Source organism: Phoenix dactylifera, chromosome 9 (assembly GCF_009389715.1).
Source record: "Phoenix dactylifera cultivar Barhee BC4 chromosome 9, palm_55x_up_171113_PBpolish2nd_filt_p, whole genome shotgun sequence".
NCBI classification, from domain to species: Eukaryota; Viridiplantae; Streptophyta; class Magnoliopsida; order Arecales; family Arecaceae; genus Phoenix; species Phoenix dactylifera.
The window spans coordinates 12,981,358-12,998,015 of NC_052400.1; the positions used below are offsets into that span (position 1 = coordinate 12,981,358).

At 38.7% G+C, this 16,658-nt stretch overlaps 1 protein-coding gene across 1 annotated transcript; it reads right to left on the reverse strand.

Moving 5' to 3' along the window:
- Positions 1-7,599: 7,599 nt before the first annotated feature.
- On the reverse strand, positions 7,600-11,738 carry LOC103701905 (WAT1-related protein At1g21890-like). The gene is made up of 7 exons (XM_017841524.3): positions 11,491-11,738; positions 9,242-9,304; positions 9,021-9,137; positions 8,676-8,919; positions 8,395-8,553; positions 8,100-8,251; positions 7,600-8,014 (listed from the first exon to the last, which is right to left on the reverse strand). Exons 1-7 carry the CDS (start codon positions 11,679-11,681, stop codon positions 7,828-7,830), a joined length of 1,113 nt encoding a protein of 370 aa, XP_017697013.2. The 5' UTR covers positions 11,682-11,738; the 3' UTR covers positions 7,600-7,827.
- Between the last annotated feature and the right edge of the window lie 4,920 nt (positions 11,739-16,658).

Below are 16,658 nucleotides of genomic sequence, written 5' to 3' on the forward strand. Positions count from 1 at the left end.
CTAAATGCAGTGTATTTCCTTTGTGAATAATAATTGTGGTGTATAACATTGTTGATGCTAGAAAGAGTCACACTCCAAGAATTAAGCATATTAGTAAACATTTCCAAAATAATAGAGGGCCCCCTAGCAATTGTTACCTTCATTTCTTTTCTGTTGGTGTAGTACTTTCAAGAAAGCAGGGGGAGGGACAGGAGGGGGTTGGTGAGTAGAGAGCTCCAAGTGGATGTTCTTAAAACAAAACGCCAAACACATATAATATGGGACAAATGATCTCATCACTATAGTCTTATTATAATAAGGTAAACCACTTATGTTGCAACAAGAAATAATTTAATTTTGTTATGATATTATTAGCTTTCAAGACTCGTAGCCAAGTATGAACACTCTCGGCCAACTTTCTCACAGAAAACTTGCATGTGCTTGTATTATAAGAAGATCTCAGACCGGATCTCCTTGTAGAACGTTACTGGTCGGAGTTAATGTTTTGGTGGCCAAAGATGTAATGTTCTTCTTCTTTTTTTAAAGAAAAAAGATTAAAGTGAAAACTGATATTTTTTAATGATAATTAGGGTGCTAATTAGTTGAGTTACAAGAGATCTAGTTTCCATCAGACTCTTCAATTTTGAGTCAACTTTCTCTGATTTGAAGAAGTTATGATCTTCCAAACAATGAAACAGACTTCCAGAAGAGATTAGTGAGCTCTAAAGACCATCTAAGCATGCATGTTAAGCATCTTAACTTTATTATGCTCTCAATCCTTAATAATTTCCCTAATACAACGCTGCAGCTGCACTAGTTAACAAACATTAGGAATCAATTACTGCTTAGATTCAGCTAAGCTTGGGACACATCTACCGTCCAGCGCCTGTTGGGACCAGTACCAGACTTATTTAATAACATCTTCTAACCCCTGATATCATCCATACCGAAGTAGGGATGGCTATGAGTTGTATATCCACAGATGACAAGATTAGCCCTCATCATAAGAGGATATGGGCATCTGGATGATAGGCGACCAGATCTTGGTTGGCATGTGCCCCTTAATCTCAGCTCATGGGATGTCTCATGTTCCATTAGTCATTATTCTTTAATGTCTGGATTTGTATGAAAGTTTCAGATATATTCTTCTGAAAGGCACCTTCATGATCTGTGTGAGGAATCTAATTGCGTGATAGTTTTTTTGAACAGATGACAACTGAGATAGTAAATTCTAAGAGCTTGTTCAAATATTTAATACAGTAGCATACACCAACATTATGGTAGGAAAGCAGGTGGGGAGGAAGATTTGATGCCTGTGAGGGAGTGTCTCACACATACCCAACATGGCTCAAAGACTCTCCACCATCCGCCCATCCTTCTCTTTTAGTATGTTTTAATACCCACATCTATTATGTTTCTATTCTTTAACACAAACGAGCAAGTCAAAACCTATGTTGCAGGAGAAGTCATGAAACTAAGAAAATAGAAACAAACAAAAAGAAGCAGAAATTAGTCATTGCGACGGGCAAAAACTTGCATTAAGAAAAAATAAATCAATATAAAACATAGTAAATACCCTAGGAAATAAGAGTTTCCTCACAACTCATTTATATCATCACTAGTTGAAAATTTTAAGAATATGAACCCAAAGAATTGGCATTTGAAATCACAGTTGGCTGTTTAACGCACTTCAGTAGAACATGTCCGAGCAGATAATATCGTATCATCCAAAGAGAAACATAAGGTCCACCATTTTATTAGCTGATGTAAAGAGATGAGCAAACATACCGATAGGCATGCACTGAAAGATTTCATAGCAATCTCAAGCAAGGAATTTCCAACCACGAGGGATAGCCTATCTGAAGGTCAATAGTAAGTACGGTGACCTAATCTACATATTTCTAGCCGTCTAGTCTTTTAACAGCAACATTACGAATCTATCTTGCTTTTCAAATAACTTACGCGTTTTATGGCTCCAAAAAAAAAAAACTCAGACATTTTGCTAGTTCTATTAGTTTAACAATTTTTTAAGTAGTATATTATCATTATTATGAGATCTTGATACAATGTTTACTCCTTAATGATGTGGTTACTTCATTATTATGATATCTCCAATCTATTGATAATTTTAGATGACTTTCGCCAAACTAACTATGCTCTGATATGCCCTGGAATTTTCTTTCAGAGAGGAGCCTTTACATGACTTTGAGTGAAAACATACAATATAAGAGTACCCTCAATCGCTAAAAATTCAATCACAAAGTTGCCACCATGTTCACATTGAAACACGCAAAGCATTTGATGGTCTGATCTTTAAACATACCATATTAAACATACCAAGACCAATGGTAAAAGAAACATCACCAATTCTTCATACCAAGCAGTATGATTTCATATCCCATGAAAGCAAGATGGTAAACAAGCAACAATCTGCCATGGGAACCCCTTCAAAAGAACTTTGTTTTCAAGAAAATGCAAAGTTCCGGATTGAGTTATTAATAACCACTTTGTATTTGGTCAGGATAACATGAGTGGATCTGATAATAAAACTAATCATCTGTTTTTCTGGAAACAAAGAGAGCCCACGCCGCTAGCAATCCTAGAAAACCGAATATGCAACATTAAGCAGTAGCCATAGAATGTCGATCTAAAGATGGATCATGTTCTAAGAGCTCAATGATTGTAAGTTCAGATGCCTTCTCTAGGTCCAAATAACTAATAACAGCCTAACCATCAAGTTGGGTCATTGGTGACCTATTAGCTGCTCCATGTAGAACCATTACAAACTTATCATTGTCTACTTGCAATAATTAAGAACTGTAAGTTACAAAACCTGCCTTGCTACTGGGACAAAGCTCTCAAATATTAGTTTACAGATTTCCAATTCATCAGACAAAGTTGTTATGGCTTCCTAACTAAAAAGCAGCTCTCATGATATATTTTGAAGTTGCCCCAGAGGACACAGCCAATCACTTATATCACATGCTTAGATGCAAGTATGAGTAGGTGTCTTCTCAATTAACGACTAGGGATAGCAAACTTCTTCTCCAAATCTATAATTTCTTATGCAGGTAGGAGTCCCATTAAATTTATACAATTGTTTCATCCATGGTCTGCCGTACCAGTCTGTACCGGCCGGTACGAGCCGGTCCGGCCTCCAACCGGTACTGGATCAGCATGGAATCCGGTATTGGTACCGGTACGAGACCGGTACGGAACCGGTACAGATCGGTATGGGACCGGCGTGGATCAGCGTTGAATCCGGAACCAGTACGGGACCGGTACTGTACCGGTCCAGGCCGCCACCGGTACGGCGGACCTTGGTTTCATCAATAGTGTGATACGAAAAATACATGACATAAAACCAACTATTGAGTAGTAACATTGACCCATATCCTAATTTTACCAAAATAAATCAGGCTAGATCATATTTTGCAATGGTTAAGTCTGCATTAGTATGACCTTTGAGAAGCGAGGATGCCCTGCAGGAAAGAAATCTCCAAGTGTGCGTATGTCACTGCTAGTAAGTAAACCAAGTGATACAAAGAATCAGCAAAATAGACAAAAAATGAGCATTTTGGGATTGCAGTCTCAAGATTTGCCCACAAGTATATCTCAGTTACATACATGATTACTTTCAAGAATAGCCTGATTTTTTTATAAAAAGCAGATCTAATTCATGCTTTCTGCTTTTCGTGATATAACAACATGTCATTCTCAGGTAGATAGTAGATATAGATCCATCTAAAGCCAATGGGTTTCCCTAAACCATCATACGGAAAGACTTCTTACTTTTGAGAGAGAGTTAAGTTAGGTAAGAATCAATTTTATCAAATGTCCTGGTTCAGTTATAAAAATCGATACGACATCACAATTAGTACAGGATTGCTCATCAATTATCTTTTTAAACCACTACAGTTCTAAAAATTGATGTATCGTCATTTTAAAGTATAGAATTATATATCAATTACCTTCTAATCACAATAAGTGCAGCCTTCTGAATTCTTTGTGAAAATATGTAGGCATTTTTTTTGAAGAGATACCATGGTTTACTTGGCATGTACACCATCCATTTCACATACACATGCATAAATGTCATTAAGGACCTAAAAGGTTGTGCTGTATGTAGGGTAGACGACTTAGAGGATGTAAAATGCAACAATATCTTCCCCTTCTGATGTGATAAAAACTGAAATCATAGGAACAGTCAAGACAGAGATCCAAAGTCAGAATTATTAGTAAGAAATTTAAACTAGGTCAAAGTAAGTTTGGTAAATTGACAAGTCGATGACTAAGGCAAAGTGATCATTGCACGATATCAAGGTTAGGAAAGGTAAAAATCCATGAAGATTGGAGTGTCCAGCTCTTGACATTTGCCAATGTGGGGAACTAACAAGTGTGCGACTCTGTATCTGACTCAGATTTTTGGGTTTTGATCCTGCAAATTGGATTTCATAAGTTGATGAGTTCAGATATTGGAATATTATTTAAGAATCTAATTGGTTTCCGATAAATATATATATATTCAAACTTGATTACCTAATATCCATACTCCTGATGGAGACACAGATCTTTTTACACCTTGTCCTTGAGAGAGAAAGTTGCAAGCATTTAGATTTTAGAAATTGAATATATGAATCAAATAAAAACAAAGCGACCCTTACTTGAATTTCTGGCTTATACCCCTCTATAGCAACACTAGGCCTCTGTCCTCTATTTGATGTTACTAAATTTAGAAATTGGAAAAACAGATGACTAAGTGATTTGAATTAAGATCGAAGAATTTGTTTCTGGTTATGGATTTGGAGGATGATAGATTTGATTTGAGGTGTTGACTAGAATTTAGATATAACCATAGGCAAATAGGAAGCAAGGCGACCCCTACTTGAATCTCTGGCTTATACCCTTTACAAGAACACTAGGCCTCTGTCCTATATTTGATGTTTCCAGAGTTAGAGATTTGGAGGAAGATCGGATGACTTAGGGATTTGAATCAAGATGGAAGAATTTGTTAGGGTTATGGGTTTTGGAGGATGAAAGATTTGATTCGAGGTGTTGACTGGAGTTTAGATATAAAACAATATTCAAAATGTTTTCTTTCTATTCTACTAACAAGCTGAAAAAAGAAAGAAAGAAAGAAGCGGGATTAATGGATTAATAATCATACTGAAGATTAATGGATCCATGGTGAAGAAACGAGAAACCAAGAAGGAAAAGAGATCCAAAATCGCATTTTTTTCACACCACAAAAAAAAAGTCGCATCTTTTTACTTATAATGATGGATTCACGGTTCAAATTTTCATTCGCGATTATGGTAACAATTTTACAAAAAGAGATTAATATCTGGGCATCATATTCTTGTAGAATTAATGATGGAAACGAGAAATGCAGGTGGAGAAAGATGCCAAGATCGTAGCTTTTTACGCAATATAGCTTAACTGCTTAAGGGAATGGAATGGATGGATATACCCTGGCGGAGATGGAGGCGGTGCCGTGGGAGTCGTCCGCTCAGACCACGGTGTAGTCGGCCAGGATGATGACGTTGGCGTGCATCTCCTCCGACACGCACTTGGTCCCCGAAGGCGGGAGGCTCCGTCACACCGCCGCCGCGCGCAGCGGCGGCGCCAGCAGCCGCGCAGCGGAGAATAGCAGCAGCACGAAGTCTGCTCGCCGGAGCACGGCACCCTTCCCCGTCCCCATCCCTCTCCTCATTGTCGACTTCTCCACCTTATGTTTTGGTCGCCGAACACAGGATACGGCACCGGCCGGACTCTCGACGGCTCGACGCTATTTCCGGGCAAAGCGATGCGAGAGAAGGCCCCACAAGTAATTGGCTCAAATAGCCCGAGTAAACCCAAACCTCATTGGTTGAGGTGAACTCAATTGCATTCTGGTGGCAATGGGTTGGGGTTTGGTTTAGACTGGATCAAGGCACGGGCACTTAAACAACATCCTTCAATTTAAACCTGGGCAATTTAAATAAAATCAAAAATTCAAATCCAAAGCCATCATATTGATTAAATAGATGGCCCAACATCTCAAACATAATCTTTTAACAAATAGGTCAAATTAGGTTAGACAAGTTAAACCAACTTTAGATGGGTTGGGTTGCGATCAAGTTGATCCAACCTAATTATTAAATGTGCCAAAATAAGTCAGATAGGATAGGACTCTAAACTCTAACAGGCTCACTTTATAGGTGGATAATAGTCAGGTCAACTTATTTACAACCAACAAGTCTACTTATTTCAAGTCTGTCGAGTTAGCATATTAGATCATAAATTGTCACCCTATGCTGGTGTTAACTTAAGTGTTATATATCTTTTCTTTTAATTTTTATTTTTCGTCTAATTGAATAGTGCACCATCTTGTACATGTCTCTCTAGATCATGTCTTAGAGTGAATTTAATTAAAGTGTCGGTCTTTTGGATGTCCGTTATAGGTTGTCGTGCCATCATTTTATTTTGGTGAATTATTTGGTAATTTGATGTGTCATTTTGGTTCTAGAGGTAGGGTAGGGTCATACGACAGATAGTGATTGATCTCAGCATATGAAGATATTTTTGTTAAGTTCCGATAGTTTGTATAGTTAGAAGAACTATGATTCCTAGTTGCTTCACTTTAGTTGCTTGCCCAGGCAGTCAACTTGCATTGGTTAGTGATTTTTTATTAAGCTTTCAGGGCTTGTTTGAACGGGGGATGATGCAATCCATGCATAGCTTTCTATTCACAGGAACAAGTGAAGAATTCGATAAATCACCCAAACTAGAAGCAGAGTTTGATTTCATCATCAAGCCTTTAACAAGCAAAATGAGTTTCTCACTCCTAAACTTTACCGGACTTATGGTCAAAATTTTAAGCACAATTAGCTTGGAGCAAACAAAGAAATCGAAGAAAACATAAATAACTCTGGTTGTTTTCTATGGACGTCACCAATATTCTGACGCTGCCTATCACCATAAAAAAGCTTAATGCTATTTATACTTTATATTGAGCTATATGATACTTTCAATTCATTCTCATGCGACCCGCATCCGAATAAAAGAAAACAAGATTACCTACTTAATCCAAAGAAAATATGAACCATTAATCACAATAGAGTTACAATCCCACGATTATATATCACGATCGTCCATCCTATATATCACATGTGCTAGTGCAAAATATTTTGACCAAATACTATGTGAAATGCCTCCTAAAATCATCATGCTGACTTTGATTTTTTTTCCGCCCTTATAGATAGCGTAAGAAGGCATCCGACTCTAGTGCTGCTTTCTTATCTTGGGACCGACCATCTTGGTCTGAACTCTTGTTACCTGAACCATAAGGAACAAATTCCAGGCACATCAGCATCTATGCGCCCTGAATCACTAAAACAAGTGCTCATTTCTTCATCTCTGTGAACTGGATTCACCAAAAAAGTAAAAGCAATCATAAAGTAGTGTTCCATGCCATTCATTGGAAGTTCTACTACTTTGCAGCAGCAATCCCATTTGCATGGTGCAACGAACTTTTAAGGAGGATATAATCCAATGGAGAAAGGTGAAGGCTCAACACCTCTGAAAGGAGAAAAAGATGGCGGGACCAACAGCGAGAATGATTGAGATGATGCATGCAAATTAGCTTAAAGTACTGTTGCATTGAGATGATAACCTTTAGCCATGCACGCAATATTTTATCATAATTTATTCATTTTTGTACATTTTTGACACCAAGTTGCATCCGGTCCATTTCCTTCCCAAATCATGCATAAAGTGCGAGCACTCAACAGCTGAAGGCTCCATTACATAATTAAGAAAGTGACAGCATATTCTACTAGTTGCGTAAAGAAAATGGAGCTAAATTCTTCAAGGAATCTCTGCAACAGTGGCATGGTCGGCAGAATTAGATTTAATGGCGTCGGTCTCAGATATCGGTAGCTCGAGCACCCCTAATTTATTCTCGTTATCGTCCGAGGATTTGGCCAGGTGATCCTTGCTCTTACCCCATATGAGAGAGTAGAGACCAATAACTATGATAGTTGCTCCAACCACCCTATCAAGTTCAGAGAAGTCAGTGTATAACCAAACTCTATATCACTATATATAGCTGCTATGAGATAACAAGAACTCACTCATACCTTCCTAAAGTGATCTCCTCTGCTAAAATGATGGAGCCCAGAATAGCTACTATTATCATGCAAAGAGGGTTGAATGCAGTCACGAAGACAGGGCCCCTTTCTTTCATCACTATTCCTTGAACAAAATATGCGATCCCGGAGCACATTATTCCCTGCATTAGAATCAGTTCAATTGATAAAAGTTATTAGCTCAGGAACATAAATACCGGCATAAGTTTGGTCTGTTCCTATGATTTAGATGCTTCAACATCTATAATTATCTCAAACAAAGATCCCATTGTAAGAAGCATCTCACGGAGTAAGCAGCCGTTAGGAGTCTCAGGTCAAATCCTATCAACCATGGCTTGGCAGTATGCTCCATTACGAGACCAACTGCACCACTTTGCACCATACCCATGACGCATATCCAGGCGGTCAAGGAAAGCTCTGCCGGATAGGACTTCAATGTATGCGACTGAACCAAAGAATCAACCATCATGGTGAATTAGTCACCTAGAGATGTCTACTTTTCTTCTGTGATTGAAACATATATAAGGCATTATTCGAGCTTCAATTCTGGTGATGAAAGAGCATTACTTGTAGCAGAAAGAAAGCAGACCAACAGAAGCAGCTCCACAGTAGCATAAACACGCCCTCAAGCCAATGTTTATCATCTTGGCTGCCAGTGTTATTGTTGTGGTGGCTCCGTCGACCCTCTGTCCATACAAAGTCCACCACCGGTCCTTTGTATAGTATCATAAGCAATGCACCCACCAGAGTCACCAGAGTCCCAGCAATCTTGGCTTGGCTGCGCCGTTTCTTGATATCTATTTTCTCCATTCTAATCACACAATGAAACATAGTTAGCCTGCAGAACTTAGTTTATAATTGCGCGAAAAGTTTTGCTTAAGATATTTCGATAGAGATGGTTGAAGCTATTACCTGAGAAGAACGGCGTTGACGAAGGTCATCGCAGGAAGTATGTTGTAGAAGGCAGATGAGAAGCTTGCATTCGTGTTCTTGGTCCCCATGTAATAAAAATTTTGGTCGAGCACAGGCCTAGCATGGAAGATGAGGCACAGCATTAAGGAAGAAGAAGTTGATTTTTACGAAGTTTGATCTAATTAATTACATAGAACTTTGGTGGGTGAGTAGATGAGTACTCTAGTAGTGCTAAAGCCATTATCTTGAGGAAGTTGCAGAGTGTCATCTTTGGCCTCGCTTTCCTGTTGAAGAGAAGAGAGGGACATGTTGGCCGAAAGAAGAAGAAAGAGACATGCATGCAATTAGCTAATAATGCTGCTCAAGTGTTAAAGAGGGCTGCTTTTAAACTAGAACATTAGAGGATGGGATGTGCTCGTATGTATCCAAAGCCCACAATTAAGTTGTCTCCATCACCATTGCATCATGGATTCATGGGTGTAATAGTTTGAAGTATTGCGTTGGTGCATAAGAGGTTCCACAAATAAAAGAACTAAGGGTGCATGGATCAGACGGACCTTGTGACTCTAAACTCACGCCATGATCCAACCAATCTGGATTAGACCTGTCTCCTCGATCTGGCTTTGGTTTCGTGGGTGAGCACATCAAATTCGGTGGTGCACATTTCTTCGTGCTTGGGGTGAAAAATGGACTGACCAATCTGCGAACTGGACCCTGATAGAGGTGCCAGGGTGTTTTTCTTTTGTTTTCTTGAGGGAAGATTAATTTGGTTAAGCTTTGGCTTACACTATGTCAGCTTTGGTTCTAATGACCTTGAGAATGAAACTTTTTTTTCCAAAGTAAATTGAGAAAGCAACTTGTTACTTTGACTGACCTAGTATTTTATGTAACAATCTTTTTTTGTAAAAATTATAAATTCTTGTGCATATGTATGGGCTTTTGCACGACCAAGGAAAATAATTATAAATGTTTCACTTTAGCTTAGCATGATGGAAATGTAGAGAGGAAATTGGTATAGGTTCATTTTTATTGTTTAACAAAGTTTAAAAGAAGAAAAATTATTTTTGAATCGAATGATGTGGAGACTATGAGAAAGATTTAAGATTCAAATGAAATTCAAGGAAGCTTGGGTTTAAGACCCACGATTTCACCCAAAAAGACTAGTTGAAAGATGTTATTTGGATTCCTGAGCTCTATATAAGTACTCAAGATCTATCTAATGTATAAACGATGTGGGACTAAATATATACATGTATAAGTCTTCGTATACTCTTACCGTTTAAGTTATGGCATTCTCGTCAGGCTAAAAGGTCCAAATTCAATTAAATCTAATCATAAACATCAAATTAGCCTAAAGTCGGCCCCACAAAATATAATGCTGCAGTGTCCACTAATTCATATGGGTTATAAGTCATGTCTGCATTGATATTATTAGAAACGATCCAAAATCTTACCCAGTAAAACAAGCTATGCATAAATATCCAAACTCTATACGTAGAATAGTCAACATGCATGGGAATTCATGTTAAGAATATGCCTGGGTATGACAGGCCCTTTTGACAATATTCTCTTCATAGAATTAAGTTTTTGCTTGTCTCTTAGGCTGGTCCTATAAACAAGAAGAGGGGAAAAAAAAGGAATTGTCGCTCTTTTTAATTTCTTCATGATTCAATTTTTCTTGGGTACTTTTCGGTGGTCCTTGATTGTGGGATCACCCTAAGTCTAGGCTCTGCCTTTTTCTTTCACTTTTTTAAATTGGCATGGCATCATAATTCCTTAATTTTGGAATGCTTAATATTTTATGATGGTGCTGATCCAACTATCTATTGGATTTTTGCTTTTTCTTCAATGGAGCAAGTGGAACTGTCACCTCTATATCACGTAAAAAGAAAAGAATAGACAAGACAAGATACGAGGGGGGAGAAACAGAAAAAGAGCTTTCCAGCATCCACCTGGCTAATGAAGGGCCAAAAAGAAAATTTTACCTCGAGCCAAGCTTCCACGTGGTAACACTTAAATGGTTACTTGAGTCGAGCTTGGAGAAAGTTTCTTAAACTTTAGATGCGGAGCAATTATACCATGCACCAGGAGCACCACATCATCAGAACCCAAAGAGAATGAAAAATCTGATTGGTGTGGTGCACCACGAAGATGCTGCAAGTCTAGGTCAAGCCTTGACCGGTAGAAACAGGCCCTTTCTTCTTTTTTTTTTCTGAGTGGTGACGTAGTTCTAGCTAGAGTCCAACGGGCACCTTCCATTTTCCTTACTTGTATCACGACCAAAGTGGTACATCAAACCAGATGAAGGGCTTATCTAATCTAATTCATGACATCCATGCATGTATTTATGCAAGTCATGCCAATCCTCAGTGCCTACCGGTAACTCTTTCAGATTCTACGTACTCTATATCATGAGAATCATGGTGGAAGTAAACACCAGAGCTAAGACAGAGGGAGGGGGGAGAGAGACCTCTCGAACCACAACGCGAATGGGGCGATGAAGGCCGCTGCGATGGCATTGCGATACACCACGAGCACGTAATGGCTCATGCCTTGCTTGAGCGTTGCGACCGAGATCACGTACATCCCGGCATACCCAAACTGCAAGAAGACCATAGCCAAGTATGGCTTCACCCTGCTCCAAACCCCACCAAACGACATCCTATCTATCTCCTCAACACCCTTCTCTCTTAACTCCAATCTCTTATGGGACTCAAAGCTAAATGCAGCCTTATATATATATATACAGCTGAAAATCAGATCGCCGCCCTATGGACCACAGTAGGAGCAATAGTTTTCAAGGGGTGGGGGGGTCTCTCCTAGATTCCATTATTATCCATGGACAACAGGAAAGGAGCCCATTTTCCAAGGACTCTCAGAGGTGAGGTCTGTAAGGTCCACAATCTTCTCAAGTGATGTGGTCAAAAGAAAGCTAGCTTTAAGAGGATGTGGAGAGCTTTCTATCCATTCTTTTGGAGTCTTAATAAATGAAAAGTATTGGTGAGTGACAGATTAAAGGACTGTCTAATGGAAACAAGGATTAGTGCATGCTGATGAAGGCAGTGCAACTCGATGCACTCATCTTAGGATTTTGAGGTTTTCCTCTTTTTTTTTCCCGGTGCATGATCCATTCCAATGCATGCACTTGATATATAGTTGCTTTACCTCAATCATGTAGCAAATAGGAATCTCTGGAGTTTGACGTAAATCATGTGCTGGCCCAATGACAGAAGTGCAAGGTTCTGCTACGTAGCATTCGATTGTAACCTATGCCTTTAGTTATAGAGGCCGATTAAAGCAAAGAGAAGGAAACGGGGCTGCTTAAACCTCCTCAGCTTTTGGTAAATTGACGTGCGACAAAATTTTTTGTTTTTGCGACTCAGATGCTTTTAAATTATTCAAACAAATGTACAACTACGTGAATAAAAAAAAAAACTTAAAAAATTGAACAAAAATATCTACCGAAGAAATTCATAAAATAGATTCGATTGGCTGCACTATTAGCTTCCACTTAGATTATAAAGGAGACTTAAAAGCTAGGACACGTACTAATTAAGAGTTTTAGCAGACTTTCCGTTCTCTCTGCAGTAGTCTTTGTTTAACCTTTTGAAAAGAAAAGGAAGAAAGAGAAGAGTCTGGCCGAAACACGCCATGGACTAGTTTGGTCATTAGCTCCTGCAGCATCCGGAACCCCCCATGACATGGTGACGACATGGTGTTAATCTTGTCCCATCACCTTTTTATATGCAAACATTTTGGGTGCATGCATACCTTACCAATTACTTTCCATATAAGCATTATGCCTGAGATTATGCACATATACGGAAAAAAAAAAAATCAGACAAGATTGAGCCGCCACATCTTTACGGAATAAATTCTAAAATGTAGAGGGATTTCAAACTGAATCAGAACATGAACCAACATAGTCCCGACAAGCCTCTCAAGGTGATAGGACTACTTTGACCAAGTAACTTTTGAGTTGGATAAAAGTAGAAACAAATAAATGAAGATCCTTGTGAAGCAAATTCTAAACTTAGTTTGGTCTTCTTCTTAATCAAGGGGACTAGTCTAGTTGGTAAAATTATTGGGTTCTTGTTTGCGATGATTCTGAGTGGCTGGATAGCAATAACCCCTTCCATATCTCATAAAAAATAGAAAAGAAAAGATGAGTCTTGGGCAATAAAGGGCCTGTTTGAATGGCACTAAGTGAGCATTCAACTTTTCTAGAGCAACTAAGCTTTTGAGAATAATCGTATTATATTAGCAATATGTACAGTCTCTATCATATGGACCCATCTTTAATATTTTTTTTGGATGATTGCATCATTAAACAAGAACCCTTCCATGGATCTATGAATGCTTAAATGCATCTCATGCGATCTCTATCGTAAGAGACTCATCTTTATTTTTTTGGGATAAGTAAATCATTAAACAAGTTCCTTGCATGGATCTGCAGATACTTAAAATGCAACTCATGCCGATATAATATCCTATTTGATTAGCATTAATCATGGAATACATGCACATGCAACATCTCCATATATTGTGTAGCCATACACGAGCCCCTGCAGGCAGGGAAAGAAGTCCAAAGTAACCCAAGCTACCACCTAAGACCACCTAGCAAAATGGTGCATGGATGCCACTTAAATTAACATACGAGTCATGGCAATTGCACTCACTTAAAAAAAAAGAGAAGAAATCAGTAATTCTACAGCAGGCAGCTCAAAAATGGTAATTGCTCTCACCTTCAGTAACCACATATGCATTAAATAAAAAGACTTTCATTGAGGATGCATTTGGACCCTAAACCAAAAACTTACATTGCAGAATGGACATTATATTTCTATCATATAGGTACCTGTTTCCCATATAAAATGTGCGATAAAATGAGGAAGATAGTGGGCACAATTGCAACTCCTTTCAATCAGCAAATAAATCCAAGGAATTGGTCGACAAAAGACCACATCATTTGTATAACAAATATCCCGTCAGTGCCGATGAGAATCTAGGGCTTCTCTGTTGAACTGCATTCGACATCTAATTTTAAAAAGGGAAGGTTGCATTTAAAAACTAAAGAGGTAACTGAGCATTCTTATGCTCTTCAGAGAATGAATGCGTATGAATGTGAACAATGAGAGAGACGCATTTGTATCTTTGAAACCCATTTTAAGGGGCATTGGGCGAGAAATCGTCCATAGATAATCGAACTATCATACGCCTTGGAAATGATATGAGGTGTTCGGAAATGGTTGAAGTAGTTGAATAGGAGGATCACTATGACTATAGCCCATGGTAGATTTACCAAAGAAGAAAATGATTTATTTGATATCCATCACAATTATTAATTACAATGTGATAGCCAAACCATCTCCTGCCATTCTTCTTCCCTTGAAAAAAAGTTGCGAAGTATCTAAGAGAAATGCTTGATCAACATCGCCAAGTAAGTGAAAGCACATGCTAATGGCTCTTTTGTCACCACTATCACCTAACAACCTCTCTCATACACTATTTTATTCTTCAGCTACTTAATGGTGAAGGCTACTTCAATATAACTAGCACCTCCGGTCCTTTCCTGATTTTGGCGGCTAGCCTTCAATTATCTTGTGAATCTTGGGAATCTTCTTTTCATTTGATCTTATGTATTCTTTGCCCCTTTTTTTTTGGTGCGAGTCACCAAAATTTAACATGATAGGTGCATCACTCAAACATTTTATAGTGCTTTTTTGCCGGGGATTCAAAAGTTCTTGACTAACAATGCTATTAAAGTGCTCTTAAGAATCAATGCTAACATTAGGTTGATTGTATAAAATATTAAGGCAATACTTGGCTAACCAGTAAGAATTGAGTTCTGTTTCGGCGGTCATACGTTCTAGCTAGCAACCCAAAAGTTCTGCATTCGATATTGACGAGTGCATTCCCAAGTATTGGGACCTATAAGATAAGCAGGATGTATAACTTAAACGATGTGACAATACATTAAATAACATGTTCATCACCTCCTCCTTGGAATATGATCATCTTCAAATCTTGATGATGCCATCTATCAAAAGAAAGAACTGCCTGTATCATGGTGATGAAAAAGGTTAAATATACTACATCAGTTATATTTACATTTCATGAAGTGGTTTCCTTGGTAGTTCTTCCCCGGGGTTCTAAATCGGCTGCTACTAGTTTAGTTTACCATCTTGTAATTAACCATGGCAGAAAGCAAACCAAAGAAGAAGAAATGCTAATTTAGAACTTAACTCATCAGATAAGCTAGATCCTTACTTTTTTCAAATGATCATGAAGCTGTTAATTTGAGTTCAAGAAGCCCAAAGATAACCACATCCACTGACTACTGTTGCCCTTATACTTTAAGCAAATTAGATTTGTTGCTGCATCTTGATTTGCTCTCATTATACCCTTCGTTAGCATATACCGGAAAAAATCCAGATTGTAATACCGCCACCACCGTGTGCACCGAAGCACTTATAAAGTCGACATCTAACACAAGGGTGACGATCACTCTGAAAATTCAGCACGGCTCAAAAAAGATGGCCTTTACTCAGCTGACTGCCCATCTCCAAAGCACATCAGATATCCTTTGGCAATTTAGACATAAAATGTTGACAGGTATCATGCTACAAACCAATGTCATTGTACAGTTGCATGCATGGAAAGGAAGAGACGTTTTTTCCCAACAAATTTTCAGCAAGAAAGGCACAAACTAATTCCGAAAACAAAAGTTTAAGGCAGCTAGTGAGAATGTAATCAGTTGCATACAAGACAGACAAACAGCTGCACACAAGACATCAGCAAACAAGCTTCAAATAAACACAGTTCTAATCAGGAAACCAAGGTAAAATTACTGAAAAAGTTCCACATCTAAATGGATGCCAGTATGTATTTATTCCCACAGAACAGAGAGAAAAAGAAATCTAAAACATGGGAAATACCTAAAGCAGTAACCTCTGCATAATAGGAGGGCAAATTAGTGATGGTGCTTCTTAAGGTCGTCATACGTCTTAAGATGGGGAGGGCCTGCAGGCAAGAAGCAACCAAGCAGTACGGCCCCTTGAAACACTGTCCTGAATCAGGCGTCAAGACTGCCACCACACCACTGCCTTGCTCTCCATTAAAATCCTCTCTTCTTGATCTACCTTTTCAATTGTCCATTTTAGGTCAGGTTATCGAGTCAGGCTCTCGATTTCGGAATAGCACTACAGAAAACTCATCTTTTTCGGTGCTTTTTATAACCTTTACCGACGCTTATAAGCACCGGCTAAAATTCCGACGATGCTAATCAAAGCGTCGCAAAAACGTCGGCGATACCGGAGTGGAAAAAGTTTTTGCCGACGCTACATGAAAGCGCCGGCAAAAACAGAGATTTGCCGACGCTTTATAAGCGTCGGCGAATACCAAACGGATACCCTCATGCTTTTCGCCAACGCTTAAAAGCGTCAGCAAATCCCTATTTTTGCCGAAGCTAATGAAAGCGTCGGCATAACCCTAATTTTTACCGACGCTTTAAAGCGTCGGCGTAGGCGTGCAGGGCATGTGCCACGACGCTTTTTTACTGACGCTTAAAAACATCGGGATTTGTAATTTTTTTAAAAAAAATTAAAAATATAAATGCATATCATAAAACACACATTA